The 22,072-nt window shown below is 42.3% G+C and overlaps 1 protein-coding gene across 1 annotated transcript in view; it reads left to right on the top strand.

The window, feature by feature from the left end:
• The window catches only part of LOC136858343 (kielin/chordin-like protein), a 158,486-nt gene that overhangs the window by 122,518 nt on the left and 13,896 nt on the right, over positions 1–22,072 (top strand). Inside the window, exons 5-8 of the mRNA XM_068225538.1 lie at positions 3,771–3,886; positions 11,729–11,860; positions 13,672–13,803; positions 17,457–17,507. Coding sequence (XP_068081639.1) covers positions 3,771–3,886; positions 11,729–11,860; positions 13,672–13,803; positions 17,457–17,507 — 431 coding nt within the window. The remainder of the gene's footprint in view (positions 1–3,770; positions 3,887–11,728; positions 11,861–13,671; positions 13,804–17,456; positions 17,508–22,072) is intronic.

Genomic DNA, 22,072 nt, shown 5'->3' with positions numbered 1-22,072 from the left:
TAGCCCTCTGCACACATCGTCAGTTGAAAAACAACACATGCAGTAATACTAATTCATGCATAGCCTGTCTATACATTTGTTCTACACATCTCTAAATTCTCGTTCGAACCTCAAGAGTTCCAGTAACCTCCAATTTGCATAGATGAATTTGGCATCGCTTATACCCTAGTGTCTGTATGACACGAGTACACATTCGACACAACTACACTGCATCCTAACACAGCCATCGTATACTAACTATAAATAACTCTGAAATAAAACTGGAGTGTAACATGCATCCAGACTCAAACGTTACATACACTTTGCCACTCTGGATTACATTACAATTACTATTTACATTTAACTAAAGGGACACATATGAATCTGATCATTATATTTCATGCATATAAACAGTTCAACTTATATTTATCTCCATTCCTGCCATTAGGGGTACCCTTGGAACCGCTGCATTGGTATAATTTTTGTCATGACAGCGTTGCTGTCGACGGATCTAGGAGTCGGCAGGTTCAGTCCTTCTGGTTCCATGATGTGTTCCCTTAGGTCACGTGCTGCGATGTGTCCCTGTAACTTGGTAACGATTGCCAATCTCAGTTCTTTTCACCGCTTCGTTCATGCATGAATGCGCTGTAGTAACCCTGGTAAGAATACAATTGGCAATACCACTATCGAGACATTAGTCCGGTCAAACGATAGTTTCCAAATTAAGGGATACTTGCCGGTCCCTATCAACTCCTTCTCAGTGGTTATCCGTCATTAGCAGCACGCAGAATTATTACACAGCGCGGACTTCTGAAGACTTATTAACGGAGTAAATGCTGCTCGGGTGAGCTTAAACACACCGTTACTAGGTCTGCTCTGTCACTGATAAAATAAGCTTTGTCGATCACGTCGAAAATACGCACTCCTCGAATGTCACTTAGCTACTGCGGACACAGAATTACGGGAGTTAGTGGAGACAAATGAGACCATTGCGACGAATAGGACCGTTGCACTAACGCTTCCTTCTTTTATAGACTGACTGGACGGACGCGCGGTCCTGTACATCTCCGAGATACACTCGGCTCGCTTTGTGTTCGGCCAGTTACCTCTCAACAGATATTTCAAACAAGTTGAAATGAACAAAACCGGCACAGTTACATCATTTTTAATGCTTAATCTTCTTCGAAAATATCAAAAGGAATTGTACCCTTCTTGGATACGTGGGATATGGCTCTGTGACATATCTGGGATCGAATTCAAATGATTCAAGACCTGTATATTTCGTGTTAGAGGTCACCCTGCTTTGCTCGGTAGTTCCCCGCTTTTAAATCTCTCGCTCAGTCTCTTGCGCGATGTTTGCCGACTCTCTCTTCTCCTCGCGTACCCAAGCCATCGACGGCGTTTACAACGGTAAACTTACGGCATCCTACTTTGGTTCGTCTGCGGGAGGAGCGCCGCACCCTGCTTGCTACCGGTTCGACACGTATATACACATGGTCACCCAGCACACAGAAGCTCGTTCCTCAGCGCTAAATTAAAAATATTCCACAGTGTTAAACCAATTTAATTGGACCGTGATTTTGTAAGGTTCATATCATCAGCATCATCATCTACTAAAGGCAATGCTTTGCCGCTGTAGCCACATCTGACGATCTTCTGCTAGCCCCTTCATGTTGCTATATGAACCACATGCCAGTTCACGGAAGGAGTTCTTGATGTATGACATTCTTGTTCGTCACTTGGGTCTCATCTCCAGTACTTTACCTTCGATGATAGTTTGGAAGAGAGAGTCATGTCTCAGTACGTGTCCAAGGAGTTTTGTTTTCCTCTTCTTTATCGTATTTAATAAACATCGATGGTTCACATTATTATTATTAAAGGTTTTATCCTATTAGTAAGAAAGCTCATATATGTTTGCTTGTATCGCAGTTTAATTCGAATATCTCTGAGATGCGCAGATTGAACTGAGGGCGAACACAAAATGTCTGTTGAAATTTTCCGGTTGAAGTTTCTGCACATTTTGAACTCTCAAATATAAGATCATGTTCCGTAAAAAACAGTAGGTGTTTGAATTGGTGGATTCGATTCAGGCTCAGTCCAATGGTATTCAAATTCAACAGTCTCGAGTCTCACCGTGGCATTTACCGGCACGTAAAATAATCCCTGAATAATAGCATTCTGGCACCTCTGTGTCATCAGAAATCATAAGAGTACCGTAGTTACGAGGACATAAAAGCCATCAATATTTATTAAATTTTAAATGCTATTTTTTAACCATTTACCTTGAATCTGAATCACTGGATGTAAGTTTCGGCAAATTCTCACGCCTTGATCGTGGTTTGAACGTCGGGCACTTTTACTGAGTCAAAACGGTGGTCCAAATTCTTCATGTAAATATAGGCCTCTTTATGAGTGATCGTGCTTAGTCATACTTAGTCATATATACTTGTAGTTTGACTTAACGTTTAATATCGTGATCAGAGTCGTGCGACCTCCATACTTACGTGGATTTCCAACCACAGGTATGAAACGTCTCACATGTATGACCGGAACTTCGAAGGGAAGCCGTTGACTATAAATCTCGGCAATCACGTCCCTACTCAAGCCTGCATAACTTCGCTGTGCTAGGACAACAGCTACGGGTAGCAATGGGTCATGCAGGCCACTCCACGTGCACGCGAGTGCACGGAGAGAACACTGGACACGGGTTTCCCGCTACAGATCGCTAACCGCCAGGAGACGGTGCGAGCTGTAACATGATACAAACAAAAGAAGCCAGAAAATTCATGCCTGTGAATTAGAATACTGGATTTTAATGTCCTAAATGACTATTTATTCAGTTAGAAATAGGGGGGAAATTCATGAGGACAAAGAAAGAAAGTAAATAATCCTATCAAAATTAATAAATATTTCAACAATAAGTTATGGAGAACGATGAACATATATTTGAACATATATTTAGACAAATGTGACGTATATTTTGCAGCCCAAAAGAATAGATAAGACGCAAAACGAGACGCAAGTTGAATACTCATATATTATCAATTCCTCCGGCGAAGTATATGTAACTAAGCACAGAACAGCTCCACTATGAGGCAAGACAATATTAGACTACCGTGGGAAATTTGACCTCTCATTTATTCGACCGAGAAGGAGGGTCAGCGACTGCTGTGTGGAAGGCAATGACGTATCCATAAAGACAAATGTACCGAGCAAGTGGCTGTGTGGTTTGGGTCACGTAGCTATCGGGAGATAGTGGGTTCGAACCCCATTGCCGGCAGCCCTGAAGATGCTTTTCCGTGGTTTCCCGTTTTCACACCAGGCAAATGCTGGGGCTGTTCCTTAATTAAGGCCACAGCCGCTTCCTTCCCACTCTTAGTCTTTTCCCATCTCATCACTGCCATAAGGTCTATGTGAGTCAGTGCGATTGTAAAAAATAGACAAACGAACAGTGAGAAGGAAATGGCAATGTGCAGTGTGGGGTCTACACTGTCCTGTATCAGCCAGTTGCGCGGGCCTACTCTGTATCATTCTAGTCGAACAAACAGCAAATATGTAACTAGTGTCTCAGTAAGAATATACTAATTTACACTTAACTCTTACTAAATGTAACTAGGTCCTTACCTATTAAATAACCCTCAATTACTGTTTATATTCTGATTATGATCTGATTATTAATCTCGAGGAAATGATCAGTAAAGCCTAATAAAAATTCAGAGTATATATTGTTCACTTTGAAGAACTGAACTTTCAAGTAGAGTCCTTTGATCATTGAACATCTCTCTTTTCAGAGCTACCTTCACGTGTGTAAGCGCTGAGTGTGCCGAGTTGTTTGGTCCTCCTCTGCGAAGAGGCTGCGTCAGACTCTACGAGCCTAATCAATGCTGCTCCAGTAACACCTACTGCGGTAAGCTTTAAACTAAAATTACCACGTATCACCTACTGCATTTCTCTGCCGGCTACGTGAACATGTGATATTCAGAGAGTCCACGCATTTCTTGCTGAATGGGTTACTAATTAATTATTTCATTTACTATCATAATAAAAATATGTGGATTCTCTTACTAGACGGTAGAAATGAAATAATAATAATAATAATAATAATAATAATAATAATAATAATAATAATAATAATAATAATATTAATAATAATAATAATACATCAATAACAAACTTGTGACTCAACGGCCGGTTAGAGCTTTGACAGGCAAGACAACTGCTGCCGAGACAAACAGCCTAAAGATATTGCAATACCAGTCAGGCAGTGTGACGAAATTTTTAGCCAGATTGGCTTTCTTGAAAAAAGCTGCCCTTATTATTATACAGCGAATCGGTTTGATCTCAAATGTGACGATGGGAGTTTATGGACCTCCTGACGACAACTTTCTGGGGTTTAAAAGCATGAGACCAAAATAATCGGCGTGAAGGTCGGTATTTCACAAGCACCCGCAACTCCCGAAATAAGGCTTCTGAAAGTATGGTGAATGACTAATATTTCCAGTCAAAACGTGCCGAATGCATTCTATCCGTAAAAAGAGAGACCTATAAATGCTGAGAATACGTACAACATTTTGAATTTTCATATAGCGTATACACATCTCATTCTATAGAGTATCATGGTTGGGGTGGTGGTGATTACTGTTTTAAGAGGAGAGACAACTGGGCAATTATCTTCTATTAAGACTTATCAGTGCAAATTCACATCCTTGTGTCCCGATGCTTTGGTCGAAAAAATTATGTCTGTTTGACCAGACCATCAATTCAGCACCAGAAGCGATGCTCCATTTAGTTCCCGTACAAGTACTTGACTTATGTAGGAGAGCTGTTGACATCTTGCAATTGGTGCTGCAGTAATATTTTAAGGGTAGTTACGTCGTAGTGTGTCAGAAACATATTTATCAAATTTGCCACCCACTTTCTGAAAGCTGATGTGCAGTTTCACTGCGAGGCGTCCTGACATGTAAATGAGCACGAGAATGGTGTAAAATTGGCAGTAGATGCAACGCTTTGAACATCAGCTTCAGTCGGCTTTTTTCCCGGTCCTCGATAGTGTCCTATTCGACGTGAAATCATACAGTGTCTTTGATCCGTATTGAACACCATGTTGGTATCGATTCAGTTAATGGAAATGAAGGCCGTGAATTCATGTACAGACTCCAGTGCTCTTGTGCTCACGGTGATGACAAGAGTCATACCTTGTGATCGAGGATGATGTAATTTAACTGAGGTGTGTGAAATGATATAGGAAATGCTTGTTGGCTTTGAATTTGGGAATGACAGATAACTAGATACTTCTTTAATCCACTTCTTTAAATGCCAGCAGAAAATTGCCTGTTGTACGTGACGCGCATGCCTTTGCTGGCAGGACGTAGTGTTTACAGTGCACTATGTCTTCTGGTATAGGCTACAGCAATTTTGTTACTTTCATATTGTAGATGTGTCTCTGTCTTATCCTTGGCTTTGACAATATGAAAGTGACTGAGGTATGAGCGATCCTAGTAATGGCAATTCCTTATGCAGCCAGTCCCTGCTATGAATGGTGTGAAAATGTTGCTCATAGGGTCGGTTGATGCATTTCAGTGAGCTTGGCAGACTGATATGTAATAGCAACTCTGGCTCGGTGATGAAAGAAACGGGAAATTATTTCACTCCTCATTTCCCTAGTACGCCTCTTCAGTGATGCCTAGGCCATCTATGACAGCTGATGGCGGAGCTGTTGAGGATCCAACCAGCCTTAGGGCTGAGGGCTGAACATACATACATACGTGATGCGCATTCCGGAATTAGGTGTACATATATGCCTTTGTTATTTACATTAATTTTTCTGGTGATGTATTGAATTTTTGAGGCAGTTGCAGCAACATTTTTCTGTGTAATACTGACGTTCGTTCGTTCGTAATATATTTACCCTCCAGGGTCGGTTTTTCCCTCGGACTCAGGGAGGGATACCACCTCTACCGCCTCAAGGGCAGTGTCCTGGACCTTCAGACTCTGGGTAGGGGGATACAACTGGGGAGTATGACCAGTACCTCTCCCAGGCGGCCTCACCTGCTATGCTGAACAGGGGCCTTGCGGGGGATGGGGAAGATTGGAAGGGATAGGCAAGGAAGTGGGAAGGAAGGTTAGGTACCATCTCGGCATTTGCCTGGAGGAGAAGTGGGAAACCACGGAAAGCCACTTCCAGGATGGCTGAGGTGGGAATCGAACCCACCTCTACTCAGTTGACCTCCTGAGGCTGACTGGACACCGTTCCAGCCCTCGTACCACTTTCCAAATTTCGTGGCAGAGCCGGGAATCGAACCCGGGCCTCCGGGGGTGGCAGCTAATCACACTAACGACTACACCACAGAGGCGTACGTAATACTGACACTGTTATAAATATTTGGAATTTTTAGAAAACTGTTTTTTTAGAAACATTTTCGTGGATATTTCTCCGTTTACTCGGGGGTGGGGGTTGAAACTGAAACGGGTTAGCACGTTGTGATCTGGAGTCCCTGATGACCGTCCTTCTCACTTGACAGCGCCTCCACGGACATGTTGCTCCAGTATACTCCACAAGTGACGTTCATTGCGCCTGTCGATGTGTATTGGAGACATGTTGTTCGCTTGGTAATTCTGCGTTATCTCATCCACCACAGTATAAGGGTTATAAACCATTTTGATAAACATGCAGTAGTATACACATATTACAGATACAGTTTCGTTAGCATAGGGACAGACCCATGCCCTGAATCAGGCTGCCGACTCAACAGTCAATGTACACGAGGCAGAATACCTGCCAGGGATTCTCAGTATTACATAATGAAATCATAGCCCTCGGTCACAGTGTATCTTGCACGGTATGACTCTAAACATTACAGTCGTGTGTCCTACCTCCATATGCCTTGTTTTATGGTTTGTGGATGATGACGAAATGACGCACATTACACCAGTTACTTTCGCCTCTCGCTTGTCAGGCCCGGCAAATTTCATGACAATTGAGCCGCCGACATGGAGAAAACAGTAAGTCACAAAATATCGAATTTTCGTTTTTGTTTCTTCTTTCATGGAAAAAAACAGTAAACTGTCAGGACGATAGCATTGAATGAACAGTAAATCAATCAGAATAGTGTAGTTCCTACGAGCAACATAAGATGGCACTTGAATTGAGTCCACGAAATTTGGCCTCGTGCTCTGTGGGGACAGTTACTCTCTCTGGCTCCATGGCTAAATGGTTATCGTGCTGGCCTTTGGTCACAGGGGTCCCGGGTTCGATTCCCGGCGGGGTCTGGAGTTTTAATCATAATTGGTTAATTTCGCTGACACTGGGTCCGGGTATATGTGCCGTCTTCATCCTCATTTCATTCTCATCACGACGCGCAGGTCGCCTATGGGAGTCAAATCAAAAGACCTCCACCTGGCGAACCGAACTTGTCCTCGGACACTCCTGGCACTAAAAGCCATACGCCATTTCATTTTTACGGTTACTCCGCATGTGACATGAGGGGATTGCCGGACGCAGGGGAAGTGAGATTGCTTCTTGTGTTCTGGAAGTAATGACGCCTGATATCACAATGAATACATGTTTGACTATATGACGTGACAACTGCGTCAGGCACAACAAGAATTGTAAAGTTTTCATGGTGATACTGTACCTTGTTGGAAAATAACAATAGTTTGATGCCATCAACATTAAATTGTTAGTATCTGAACTCCTGCATGTCACATAATCGCTCCTTCGAAGTAATCGAAAAGAGGAATATTGTTTAACAGCTGTTCCGGAGGATCTCCTAGTGATGGTCGGAAATACTAGGCATTTCTTACTTTTTAAGCAACATTGGGCGTGGTCAGGAGATGGATGGGTTGCCACGCACTGTTGGTGGGGGGGGGGGGCTAAGGGAATGGAGGAGCAGAAAGGAACTGGCCACCCTACCGCACGTAAACTCCGGCTCAGGAACACCTCTGCGGAGGTTCGGACCTGCCTTCGGGCAGAATATCCCTTACCTACCTTACTATTTAAAGTTGTTTCTATGACAAAGGAGGATTTTCTGACTTCGCTCATAAAAGTCACTCCGCCTCTCAAATCTCCACCCTGTCATGGATAACGATTTCGAGAGCTGAGTTACCACTAATCAAACAAGGCGATCATTCAATGGGTGTCGAAGGACCACAACATATTAAAACAAGGACGATCCCACAATCCCACAACAAACATACCGTCCATCCAGCCTCTCGGAAAAAGTCCGGACATCAGCGACACCGAGAGGAAGGACTTACTGGCTATGTTGGACTATTTAGACGAGAAGTAACCCAAGATGAAACCGATCGTCTGTGAAATATTGGCATGAATGCTCATGATGTCGTGATCTGCGAATAAACTGATGTTTTGTTATAATTTTAATGTTTATATGTAGATAACAGGATAACAGAGCACAGGTTGACTGCCTAGTATTTGCAGACGACATAGCTAAAGAATGCGAGACGGAAGAAGCTGCAAAGGAACAACTCAACAACATGAGAAAGATAGCGAGAAGTGTAGGGCTACAGATTGCCTACGAAAAGACTAGGACTCCGAAAATCACCGGTGATTAGAAAACAGCAGAAAGCACCGCGCAGAAGGTAGAAAAGTTTAAGTACCTTGGAGAATATGTAAAGACGAAGGAAGAGGAGTAGTGTTGGGATAACAGAGAGGGTGAAAATGATTAGGACTACCAACCTTGAGACCAGAGAAGTGTACAATAAAACGAATATATCAACAGACGCAAAGCTCAGGCATTACACGACAGCAGTGGAGAACGCAGTACTGTACGCGGCCGAGACGATGACACTAGGAAGGCATGGGGCAGAGCAACTGGAGAAAGAGGAAAGGTACATTCTGAGAAAGATACTCGACCTAAACTTGAAGGTGAAAGATGGGAACGAAGATCTAGGGACAAACTGTACAGAAACATGAAGACGATATACGAAGAAATAAAACTCAAAGGAGCAAGATTTGCTGGACGTGGTATAAGGATGGATATGGAGAGAATGGCTAGACCAACATGGGAGACAACGGGTAGGGCGAGAGGAAAGAGGGGAACTAAGAGAGTTATCGAACTCTGGGAGGACAGGACTGAGATGGAGACCATGGTGGAAGGGACAAAGAACTGGAGAAGTAAGTATTCACCAACCAATATGCCAGAGCTCAGTGACAGAAAAAGGCGGAGGGATAGTATAGGAAAGCACCAGTGTGAGAGACAAGAGAAGAGGATACTGAAAATATCAGCTGAAGAACGGGAGAGAAGGATGGAGAGGGTGAAAAAGTATCCGGGACAGACAAAAGAAAACCCAAACCTTAAAAAGTTGATCATGGTCCTACAGAGGCCGTAACGAATGAAAAATAATAAGAAGGCACTACGTTACTCAAAAATTGATATTTTTGGTTTATACGACACAGTTTACTTTTACATTGATCGTGGAAGAGCTTTCGTGAATACATTGCCATTTTATACGTTTTAAAAACTTTTTCTTCTCTTTCAAACTTTACTTGTGTATTTTTGTCATCCCCGTGTCGGCGTCTCAATTTCCGTCTGGAGATCTGAAAGCTTCCGTTGTCAGAAAATGTTACGCAACTCGTTAAATGTGTACATGTATTACACAATTTTTTACAGCAAACTCTCGCTAGGATATAGATGCACGGTGGGCCGATGACCTTCGATGTTAGGCCCCTTTAAACAACAAGCATCATCATCATCATCATAGATGCACGGTAAGGCGATGACTCTTGTCACAACAGTGTTAATGACCTTCGATCGTTCTATGATGACATAGCTCTGTTCTTATACTATGTAATGTATCCTTTCATTCACTGCATATAAGAGTATTGGATTATTTCTTTCTCGTGTTCACCGAATTAAAACGAAATGCAACAGTGTCGTATTTAATACGAATCTACTAGTCCCGAATTTTTTACTAGATCATACTGAGCCGAGGTGAAACCCGAAGTCCCGAGACAGAAGACCGTTTTGTCTTACTGGCCAACACTTGCAGCCCGGCGAGTATAGTATTGTGACACATTACTGAGATCCTTTTAGTTAAATGCAATTTTAATTCGCGGTACCAATATACTACAGAATCCTTTGATGATATACCTCGGTGTCCTAGCCTCAAATTAAACACAATATTGTTGTCATTTATGTAGCAATTCTGGGATGTATTTAAAGTGATTTCATTTTCTTCTCCAAAGGAAAGGATAACTGGACACCTTTAGTTTTACAATTGTAACTTGCACATTTTTACTCTGATATTGCACTTGGAGTTATGTCGATTTCAATGTACATTGTCAATTTGCCTAGACTCGTACTTTATCCTCCGCTATGTCTGTTCCTCTCCCGCTTAGATCTAGCCGCGAGGATGAACAACACCAGCACCTCTTGGCTCAAATCCAATATTGTACCTTGAACATGTAACAGGATGGTTCAATGCTGCTGAGGCCAATTTCACTTCCAGTAAACAACCCGCACAACAGTTCAGAAGGAGTCGTGAGGTACAGCAGACATTGCCTGTGAAGTAATAGGCGTACTCACTTATTTATCTCGCATCCACTGAAGTTTAGCGTAGAGGGAGACGAAAAGGAAGAAACGAAAACGACCCAGCCAGAGTGTACTTCATGGCTGGAGATTACTTTAGTAGTGATTCAACAAACTGTTTCAGTGGTTAAGTAGTTGATGATTTCAAGTTTGAAGTTTCGTTCCGAATTGAGGCAGTGGATTTTTGAAGGACGTGGTACTTCATGTCGTTGTTGGTAGCAATTTAAACATCTCCAGTTACACTCTCAGTGTTACCGACAAAATTAAATTAACTCAGCCATAGGAAACTTCCGATAGAAATACGCTTCCCTTGCCAGATAGCAGCAAAACTGGAATATCGAACTTGTTTGGTACCACACAAAGGAACCAATACCTCGGTAACCGAGGTCATATGATTCTTCTTATTATTATCATTTCCGATTCAAGATTTTCTCATACCTACTTTAGAGTACAACACATATAGTAAGCATATCTTATGGAGTATTTGCAATCTTCATGCAAGAATTTTCATTTATATGTGGTAGAACAAACAAAGTCCGCCTCTGTGGTGTAGTGGTTAGCGTAATTAGCTGCCACCCCCGGAGGTCCGGATTCGATTCCCGGCTCTGCCATGAAATTTGAAAAGTGGTACGAGGGCTGGAACGGGGTCCACTCAGCCTCGGGAGGTGAACTGAGTATAGGTGGGTTCGATTCCCACCTCAGCCATCCTGGAAGTGGTTTTCCGTGATTTCTCATTTCTCCTCCAGGCAAATGCCGCGATGGTACCTAACTTAAGGCCACGGCCGGTTCCTTCCCTCTTTCTTGTGTATTCCTTCCAATCTTCCCATCCATTCACAAGGCCCCTGTTCAGCATAGGTGAGGCCGCCTGGGCGAGGTACTGGTCATCCTCCCCAGTTGTAACCCCGATCCAGAGTCTGAAGCTCCAGGACTCTGCCCTTGAGGCGGTATAGGTGGTATCCCTCGCTGAGTCCGATGGAAAAACCGACCCTGGAGGGAAAACAGATTAAGAAGAGGAAGAAGAAGAAGAAGACACAAAACAGTATTGCACAAAGGGGTGGAAAATATTCCAAGATCACGGTTAGGTAGAGTTACAGTTGTAAGATAATAACCAGTGTAATTTGTAAGATAATGACCAGTGTAATGTACTGATAGTCACACAGGAACATTTTTATGAGATATGTGCATAATTTAATTTCTTTCAGAAGATTCTGGAGGAAATATGTCGTCTTCTCTATTCGAATGCCATTACGGTGGCAAGATATACGTAGAGGGGCAGAACATATATTCTGATGATAGCCACTGCAAATCGTGTCTCTGTCAGCAGGGATTCAATGGTAAGTGGTTGAGTCATTCCTTCATTTCCACTCCTTCCATTAAACTTCACTTTAGTTTCTTACGTCGGTCATTACCATAAGATTAATTGTAACGACCACTTTCTATAAACAATTAAATAATGTGTCTAATGTATTAAATAGTTTTCCGAGAATTAAATTTTTAACCTCGATTTCAATTGCAGTATACGGTAAGAATATGGAACACCAATCTGTAAGAAGAAACCACGTTCAGAATTTTCAACATTTAAGCATACATTTTTGTGAGGGTTTTGTAAGTTTAGAATCATTAGCAAAAAACCATGGTTTCTTCATTTATTTTAAAGTAAGTCATTAGTTTAAAATTTGACCATCAAAATCATCGCACAATGTAGTTATTATTATACTTGAAATACAAGGAGCGTCTAAGAAGTACGGTGAATGGCCCGATGTCGCAATGGCATCATATACTGCGTGCATGCGCATGTGAATAGCGAGCATTGAACGCACGGATCTGAAGCAGCTTGTTATACTGCGGCCAGTCGAACGCAGTGTGTATGCAGACTCAAACCATAATGCAATGGAGAATATAGGTAAATAATTGTTATAAATTGAGAAAAATGGCGACGCAGTCGAATGTGATGTTAGTGCAAGTGTACATAACGGAAGTCGTAAGCATAACATGTGTTTACAACAGGTAAAAACGCTTTTGGGATGATCAGGACACACTTGATGATGCACAACTTCCGGATTGACCGTCAAATAGCACCGTACTTCCCGGATTTGGCATCTGCAGTCTTCTCTCTCTTTCGCGGCCTCAAGGAAATCCTGGAAGGCACAAATTTTGCTGACATTCCGGGTATCCAAAGATGTCCTTCAGTACTTGGATCGATTCCAAAAGATGCCTTGTGCCGATTTCCGACAACTGTACGGACGTTAACGGAAGTGTATGTGACCAATGGAGAGTACTTTTAAGGTACTGTGTTTTGTTTATAACTCCTGTTTTCTTTGTGTTTCGGTACCATTCACCCAACGTTTTAAACGCTCTTTGCATAATTTTGTGCACGATTTCTTGCTGTTGGTGGTCAGTATTGATCGAGACTAAAATGTTTTAATATTGGATGATATGCTGTTTATTTTTACATCCGTTCCAAGTCAGTGAGTGATACACCTAGGAGGTGACTGGATTTCGGGTGAGATAAAACATGCCACTCATGCGCTTGATATCAAGGTACGATTGCCATTGTTTCCATTGTTTGAAAACGAGCTAAATCTGCCGGAGATGTTTAGAGGAGACTGACTCTGTGTAGTGTTCTGACTAACGTTTGGAATCAAGGGCATTCCATATGATACTTTCTGCAGAAAAGCAGAGGACAACCACTGTTGGAGAAATAGGAGCTATAGTGTACATTAACTGTCTTCGTGATAATCAAACCATCAACAGCGAATTATAGGCTGTATATCAGGACTCTCATAGTCATTATTCAACCAATACCCTGAGGCAAAAAGTGAAGTGCACCTGTTCTATGCCCTGATGCTTAATGATAATGATAAGCCACTCACTAATCTCCACAAAGGACAATACTTGGGCTTCGTTATTACTTCTTCATAATATTCGACAATATGACAAAAGAACTTCGCGTTTCAGACTGATATCCGACCAGTGTTCCTAAAGGATGTGTTGATGTGCAAACTTCTTGATGGTTAATAATAGTACAGGCTTTGGTGCGGAGTATGTAGAATTGTTTATAGCGTAATTTACTAATAGCATCATTATCATTCTCATTACATAGATAAATAATTTTCAATATTATCTGGCTCTTGTATGTTTTCAGGCACGTTGGATGGCCCCTGGTGTAGAGAGTTGAGCTGTGACCTGGAGCTCCATTATGGTGACCGTCTGCTGGACGGCTGTGCGCCCATCTACTACGGGGATGAGGTCTGCTGTCCAGTTGACTGGAGATGTCGTGAGTATACTGCACGTAACACTGATTAGAAATACGCCTACAATTCACATCCACAAATACTATTCACACTCCCTACTTTGATACAGCTGGACGGCAAAAATAAGAGAGATGCTGCAGTTTTGTATGTTTTTGTAAAACAAATATCATTTTGTAAATTCTATGAACGTTTAATTTGCATGGCCTCATTGTCATCAAAATTAACCTTCAACGTGTTATTTATTATTTATCAGATGCATACAAGAGCATGATAACTACATTTCCAGAAATTAGTTCAGTGATAGTAGTTTTGCTACTTTCCTTACAAAAGTAAAATGATGCACTTTGACAATTTAAACACATGAGAGGAGAGTTGCCACAATACCAGTTCAGATGCCTCAAAGTGCAACTTCCTTTTTTCTGGTGTTTTCTGTGTCACATGTTCCCTCAACGAATTACGCGGAATTCAACATACAATTTGCATGTTTCATGCAACGAATTGTGACATTTGGGCATTGTATCCTATAAGATTCCGATGTGAAATGGAACTAATTTTCTGAAATATAAGATATTCACAAGAAAACGTTCAAAATTATGATTGCTCTCCAAAAATGTTAATAGTTTCATCAATATAAATTAAATTTTAATGATCTATTTTTGAAATTTTATCAAACATGATTTAGAGTTTAGAATATTTCAAAGTGCTATAAAACGTCAAGCTACAAAATATTACAAATTAGAGGGAGAAATATGTGGTTCTTATCCTTTATTTAAGAAAGGCACCTATCCTAACCTTAAAAGAAAGATTCAGGATAGATGTATGCTGTCCATCGTTAGTGGAAATACGCGTCAACATACATGTTTAGAGACATGGGCACCCGCAGGATCTTTTCCAGCTAGGGGCACATTAACAATTTTCTTGAATATAAAAGCAATATAACGTCAGCAACATTAAATTGTTTAAAGAAATTTACGGTTATAACAGATGCTAGATGACTGTCATTAAGTTCATTTTATAAAATAATCTGGTATGACATTAAACAATTGAACATCAACCTTTATAGAATTCCAAGGGGGTGCAAGCGCCCCTCTTTGCCCCCCATTGCGAGCGCCCATGTTTAGAGGTAAGCATCAACCCACAAAATTTATATCAAATCCCGACGACTGTGTTTGAGGAGTAAATATCTTAAACATGTCTCAAGGAAAAATATCAACACTGTTCTCAATACAAATTTTCACTTTATTCCCGTGCTATACCTTATTCGCCGCGTAACTGCCATCGGCTGAGTTAGTGGAGAGTGTGCTGATGGAACCAAACCCGCTACACGATCGGCGGTGCCATTTAATTATAGTTAAGTGCATTAACACTCCCGCGGCACCTCTGCTACTGTGGTGTCTCTCCTGACGTTGCGTTATAAGGTAATTTAAACAACTCTGAAATATTTGACTTCCAACTGCCGTTTCAATTCAGAAATAGATGTACTACTGTGCAAGCATTACTGGACTAATATAACATTTTGAGAACACATTATTTTGAGACAATTTACATGAGTTCTCAATCACTTTAAGTCTGTATGGTGAATTCCGCGTATTATTCTATAAACATTTCACACGCTGAAGTTGTTGGAATTTGATTTTGATAATCGATTTTTCGCTTGTAGCATTGCATTAAACTTTTCACCAAAATTTGGCGCCATCAAATGATTTTCAGTTCCTTAAGTTTCTGAGGTAAAAATAAAAACGACAATTCAATTTATTATAAGTATCACAGTAGACTATTTGGCGCCAATATCTCTCTCAGTTACTCAGGGTTAACATTTCACAGGAATATTATAAATCGAACACTCGTAGTAAATATTTCGATAATCGTTTCACGTATGTTGATCTCTTGTTATTGTCCTTCAATAAGTCACACTTCTAACTTTAGTACAGAAAAACTCTCGATTATCCGGGCTAATCACCGGGAAGATTTGCACGGATAACTAAAAACACGGATAGTACGATTTTGTGCAAACTTTTAATAATACAGAACATACAATACTGTTTGAAAATGCAATAATCTCAAACAGTGAACACATTCAATAACTACTTTATCAATAAAAAATGACTTACAACGTCTGTTGTTATAAAACACTTGAGGTCCAAAACGCAAATTCTGAGAACTCCTGCTTGCTATTTTTAATGTATCTGACTGTCTGAACACAAATACCATAATCATTTGCTAATTTATTTACAGATTATCCTTTCTCTAACTTTTCAATTAATTTAAAATTTGTTTGAAATTAAAAGCACATTATTTATCTTAGAAGCCGTGATTGCTGTCACAAAACACCAACAAAGAACTGCTATATAGTACATTGTTTAGTGTTTAGTTCTCCAACAAAGCGTGCCGCCAAAACCCGTGTAGTCGAGAGGCACGCTCGAATTTCAGGCGCACAGTTCACACGCGTTCAAAATGCTGTGAAAAAATAAAGGATATAACATAAAAATAATAATACAGCAAACCTAGGGGGTACACCTGCAAACCCGATAATCGGGTGTTAGCTGTACTTTGATGCTTCATATTATTTTGGTTATCCTTCTCATTCACCTGGCTTCTCCTATTCCGACGCTGCAGTGCATTCTCCTACCATCTTTGCACATATCTACTACATTCGCAAGTTTTCTCTTCGCTCGAAGTCAGTATTTGTACGTTGCTCACAAATGTAGCCTATAGATTCCATTACTCTGTTAAGTCAAAAGGACCAAACACCAGGAGTTGTTTCGCACCTGGAATATTCTTCTCATAGTCGATTGATTGCAAATGAGTTGACGAGATAGGCTATATATGTAAAATAAGCAGCATAATGCCGCCGCTGGACTAATGAGGATATTGTAAGGATGGATAAAGGACTAATTTACTGTAGTCAGGGGTCAAAATCAAGTTGGCACACACTCGCACACACACTTGTATACAGAGTGTTTCAAAAATAGGGGGCATAATTTTGGGTATGCATTTGTTACATGTAGACAATCAAAATAGTGCATTACAACATGTGTCCGGAAATGCTTCACTTCCGAGTTATGGAGTTCGTAACACTGAACTTCACCGGAAAGTTTTTCTTCCGCAGGTTATTGCCATTACAGAAAGAGTTCAAAATGTCCACCTCCTGTTTGAATACAGACCTCACATCGATGTCTCATTGACCTGCGAACACGATCCCAAACTCCAGGAGTATTGCGTATGTCCTCACACGATGCCACAATTCGATTCCGATGGGTTTCCATATCAGGCACCGGAGACGAATACACCGATGATTTTAAATTGCCCCACAAGTAGAAAACGAGAGGGTTCAGATAAGATGAGCGTGAAGACCAACCAATCGGGCCACCTCTACCTATCCATCGATCAGGACACATTCGATCCATGTCAATGAGACATCGATGTGAGGTCTGTATTCAAGCAGGAGGTGGACATTTTGAACATCTTCTGTAATGACCTGCGGAAGAAAGACGTTCCGGTTAAGTTCAGTGTTGTGAAGGCCATAACTCGGAAATCAAGCATTTCCGCACACATGTTGTAATGAACTATTTTGATTGTCTAAATATAAGAAATACATACCTGAAATTATGCCCCCCATTTTTTAAACACCCTGTATAAATATATAACATGATCAAATTTCTCTCTTATCTTTCAGCTGTAGGGGATGATTCGGTGATCCCAGCTTCGACGTCATCACCACCTAACGGTAAGCTAAGCAACGTTTGCAGCCAGTACTATGTACACTGACTGACAGTGACAATGCAACACCAAGGAGGAGTGGTTCGAAAGGGATGAAAGTTGGGGAAAAAACAGAGACGGCACGGACGAATAATTGATGTTTATTTCAAACCGATATGCAGGTTACACAATGCGCACGGCATCGACTCAGTAGGATGTAGGACCACCGCGAGCGGCGATGCACGCAGAAACACGTCGAGGTACAGAGTCAATAAGAGTGCGGATGGTGTCCTGAGGGATGGTTCTCCATTCTCTGTCAACCATTTGCCACAGCTGGTCGTCCGTACGAGGCTGGGGCAGAGTTTGCAAACGGCGTCCAATGAGATCCCACACGTGTTCGATTGGTGAGAGATCCGGAGAGTACGCTGGCCACGGAAGCATCTGTACACCTCGTAGAGCCTGTTGGGAGATGCGAGCAGTGTGTGGGCGGGCATTATCCTGCTGAAACAGAGCATTGGGCAGCCCCTGAAGGTACGGGAGTGCCACCGGCCGCAGCACATGCTGCACGTAGCGGTGGGCATTTAACGTGCCTTGAATACGCACTAGAGGTGACGTGGAATCATACGCAATAGCGCCCCAAACCATGATGCCGCGTTGTCTAGCGGTAGGGCGCTCCACAGTTACTGCCGGATTTGACCTTTCTCCACGCCGACGCCACACTCGTCTGCGGTGACTATCACTGACAGAACAGAAGCATGACTCATCGGAGAACACGACGTTCCGCCATTCCCTCATCCAAGTCGCTCTAGCCCGGCACCATGCCAGGCGTGCACGTCTATGCTGTGGAGTCAATGGTAGTCTTCTGAGCGGACGCCGGGAGTGCAGGCTTCCTTCAACCAATCGACGGGAAATTGTTCTGGTCGATATTGGAACAGCCAGGGTGTCTTGCACATTTTGAAGAATGGCGGTTGACGTGGCATGCGGGGCTGCCACCGCTTGGCGGCGGATGCGCCGATCCTCGCGTGCTGACGTCACTCGGGCTGCGCCTGGACCCCTCGCACGTGCCACATGTCCCTGCGCCAACCATCTTCGCCATAGACGCTGCACCGTGGACACATCCCTATGGGTATCGGCTGCGATTTGACGAAGCGACCAACCTGCCCTTCTCAGCCCGATCACCATACCCCTCGTAAAGTCGTCTGTCTGCTGGAAATGCCTCCGTTGACGGCGGCCTGGCATTCTTAGCTATACACGTGTCCTATGGCACACGACAACACGTTCTACAATGACTGTCGGCTGAGAAATCACGGTACGAAGTGGGCCATTCGCCAACGCCGTGTCCCATTTATCGTTCGCTACGTGCGCAGCACAGCGGCGCATTTCACATCATGAGCATACCTCAGTGACGTCAGTCTACCCTGCAATTGGCATAAAGTTCTGACCACTCCTTCTTGGTGTTGCATTTGCTCTGTCAGTCAGTGTATATTATTGCCTCTTCGTTATTGATATTGAATTGTATTTGGTAGTGGAATCATGTGTAACTAGATCCTGTTAAAACAGTGTTACGTGTGACTGTTAATGTTTACACAAACAATTAAAACTAGGATTCTGATAGATCCTCAGACAATTGATGGGGTTCATAACAAAAACAGCCCTTGTCACATTTCGTGAACTTTTTGAGAGAGCGATTAACTGTCTGGCACCGTTAGTTTTTATTCAATGGATTTACATTTTTTCACCAAATATTAAGGATATGACATAATATTTGTAGAGGTTTTCTGTATATATATATTACAGAGCAACTGAATCCAAATAAATCATAAAGTTCGTTACGTCATGACAAATACTGTTTTTGTAGGAAAGCATTTAAGGCTGGGAAATGGAAAAAGTTGAATTAATTGACAACATAACAATGTTACAGCCGTATTATTATCACTGATATGTTTCAGTGTTTTTACACACAAAAATAATGCCTTTACACTTTTTCATTTTCATGACTCTCTTCCAAGTAAGAACATCACAGTAAACGTATTGATCACTCATTATTCAAAATAGACATTAGAGTTAACATGTCAGGAACTCGTCGTTTCCACTGCTATTATCAGACTGCATCAGCTCAACCCCTGCTTTGTGCTTTTCTTCCCAGTTGCAAGATTATTATAAAACCCCTCACTCTCTGGCTTCAAATAAGGGAGAAGATTCCTTAAATATTTCATTTTTTCAGAACGGATGTAAATACCCCTGTAAAATGGTTCGAAATTCACATCAATGGGCATCTTTGTTTTATTACGAATCACAACTGTTCTCCACCGACCTGAGTAAGTACCACGGACAAAAACGTAATGGGCTAGGTGCCTGTATTGAAGTATTATTTATTTCACCTGGAATGTGTGGACAATATAGCTATGCAAAACGACGTGTAGAATTGCTCAAATTCATTTGCAAGACTTGTTCGTCCAGACTGGTTCAGAATTTCCTGCTTAAGCACTGTGTTCAGTGAGTATTTGAAAGAACCAAACTCGAAAATGTACTCAACTTCGCTGAACAAGTGAGTCTACCAAACTGTTTATGCTGTCTGACAACCATGAGTGGAAACGAGTCTGGACAGATCGAGCAGCTCAAAAAATCTAAAGTTCAAGTGTTTCACACATTACTACACTGATACCATATGACTTGGTTCTCCAAACATCTTTCTTGTACAGCCACTGCATAGCAGAAACATAGCAACGACTCGCAGGTTGTTCAACTGCCAAGTGACTGAACAATTGAGTGCTCTGGTATACCAAATTTGTCAACGATATTCGAGTTTTGGTTGATACACACAGCCCGCTGTTCAAATATCGCCCAATGTGTTGAGTACCAATGAATCTGGTTCGAGTCTGTTCGGACTCGCTCATTTATGAGTCTGCCTCCGATCTAGCAGCAGACTCGTTCTTTGACCAAACAACCTGAGCTGTAGAAGTACGGACGGAATGATCTCGGACTAATTCATTGCACGGCGCTAGTGTGCAATAACATCGGATCAGTTTTGAAATTCCAAGCCCTCATATAAATCATATCTACGAATTTTTTTGCCAATAAATGTGATTCGGTTTAGCTCAGAGCTCTGAAATCTTGATAGGGATATTTCCAAGCATGTGGGAAGTAATGCCCCCTTGAACATAATTATATCATACGGTGGATCGTTTACGTATTGCAGACTTTACAAATTTGTCGGTAAATATTAGTAATCTTGCCTGGTACACTCCAGGTCGAGTAGCTGTCGCCATGTTGGTGTACCCGCAGGGATGCTGCATCCTAATACAAAAAGTGCTCAAAACGTCCACTATGCGCTTGAATGTACGACTGAACAAGCCACCTCATTGATGGTGGGACACCTTCGAACACTCCAGCGAAGAACCGCAAAGTCAGTAACGGCATGCATGATTCCAAAATTAATCCTAAATACGAACTACCCCCCTCCCCATTTCAACTTAGTAACTAAAACAGGCGTAGGTCGTAAACAAATTTATTTTACGACCAATGATAACTGAGGTATTTAGATTTTAATTTTTCTGCTTATTTCCTGCGTTCTACCGTTGCTTATGTTAATATTATGGAAGAATTATTTAAAACAAAGAGAGGTGGAATAGTAAATTCTGACCCCCGCCGCTCTCATGCAATTTAAATGTAGTGGTAAGTTTAGCGGTCCAAATGCATTGGCTGTCCTAAAGCTTCCCGTGGGTTGAAGTGTGCATGGCGCGCCACGAAGCGAGTTATCTCGCCAACAGGAACAACCTCTCTGCAAAGAAGAAATTGGGGACACCCATTGTCAGTTGTAAAATGTAAGACGAGGACTGGTCGAGTGGAAGCTTCGCCGAAGATGAACCTACTTTTACCGAGCGAATTGGCCGTGCGGTTAGGGACGCGTAGCTGTGAACTTGCATTCTGGAAAGAGTAGGTTCGAACCCCACTATTGGCAGCTTTAAAGATGGTTTCTCATTTTCACACCGGGCTAATGCTGGGAATTTACCTTAATTAAGGCCACGGACAATTCCTTCTCACTCCTAGCCCTTTCCTATCCCATCGTCGCCATAAGACCTATCTGTGTCGGTAGGACGTAAAACCAATTGTGAAAAAACACGAAAAGAATAAAAGAAAAGCCGTAAACTTAGAGGCTTTTTCTGACAACCAGTGGCGGTGTACCATCATGGGCTCTGAGGCGGAGCCCTCCTCAAGTCAGGACATCCACCAGTCTTCTTCTTTATCCGTTTACCTTCCAGGGTTGGTTTTTCCTTCGGACTCAGCGAGGGATCCCACCTCTACCGCATCAAGGCCAGTGTCCTGGAGCTTCAGACTCTGGGTCGGGGGATACAACTGGGGAGGCTGACCAGTGCATGCCAAGGCGGCCTCACCTGCTATGCTGAACAGGGGCCTTGCGGGGGAATGGGGAAGAGTGGAAGGGATAGACAAGGACCAGGGAAGGAAGCGGCCGTGGCCTGAAGTTCGGTAGAATCTCGGCATTTTCCTGGAGGAGAAGTGGAAGACCACGGATACCACGTCGAGGATGGCTAATGTGGGAATCGAACCCACCTCTACTCAGTTGACATCCCG

Source organism: Anabrus simplex, chromosome 1 (assembly GCF_040414725.1).
Source record: "Anabrus simplex isolate iqAnaSimp1 chromosome 1, ASM4041472v1, whole genome shotgun sequence".
Classification (NCBI taxonomy): Eukaryota; Metazoa; Arthropoda; class Insecta; order Orthoptera; family Tettigoniidae; genus Anabrus; species Anabrus simplex.
Note: the sequence above shows the minus strand (reverse complement) of the source record. Positions and strands in the feature narration are given on the sequence as shown.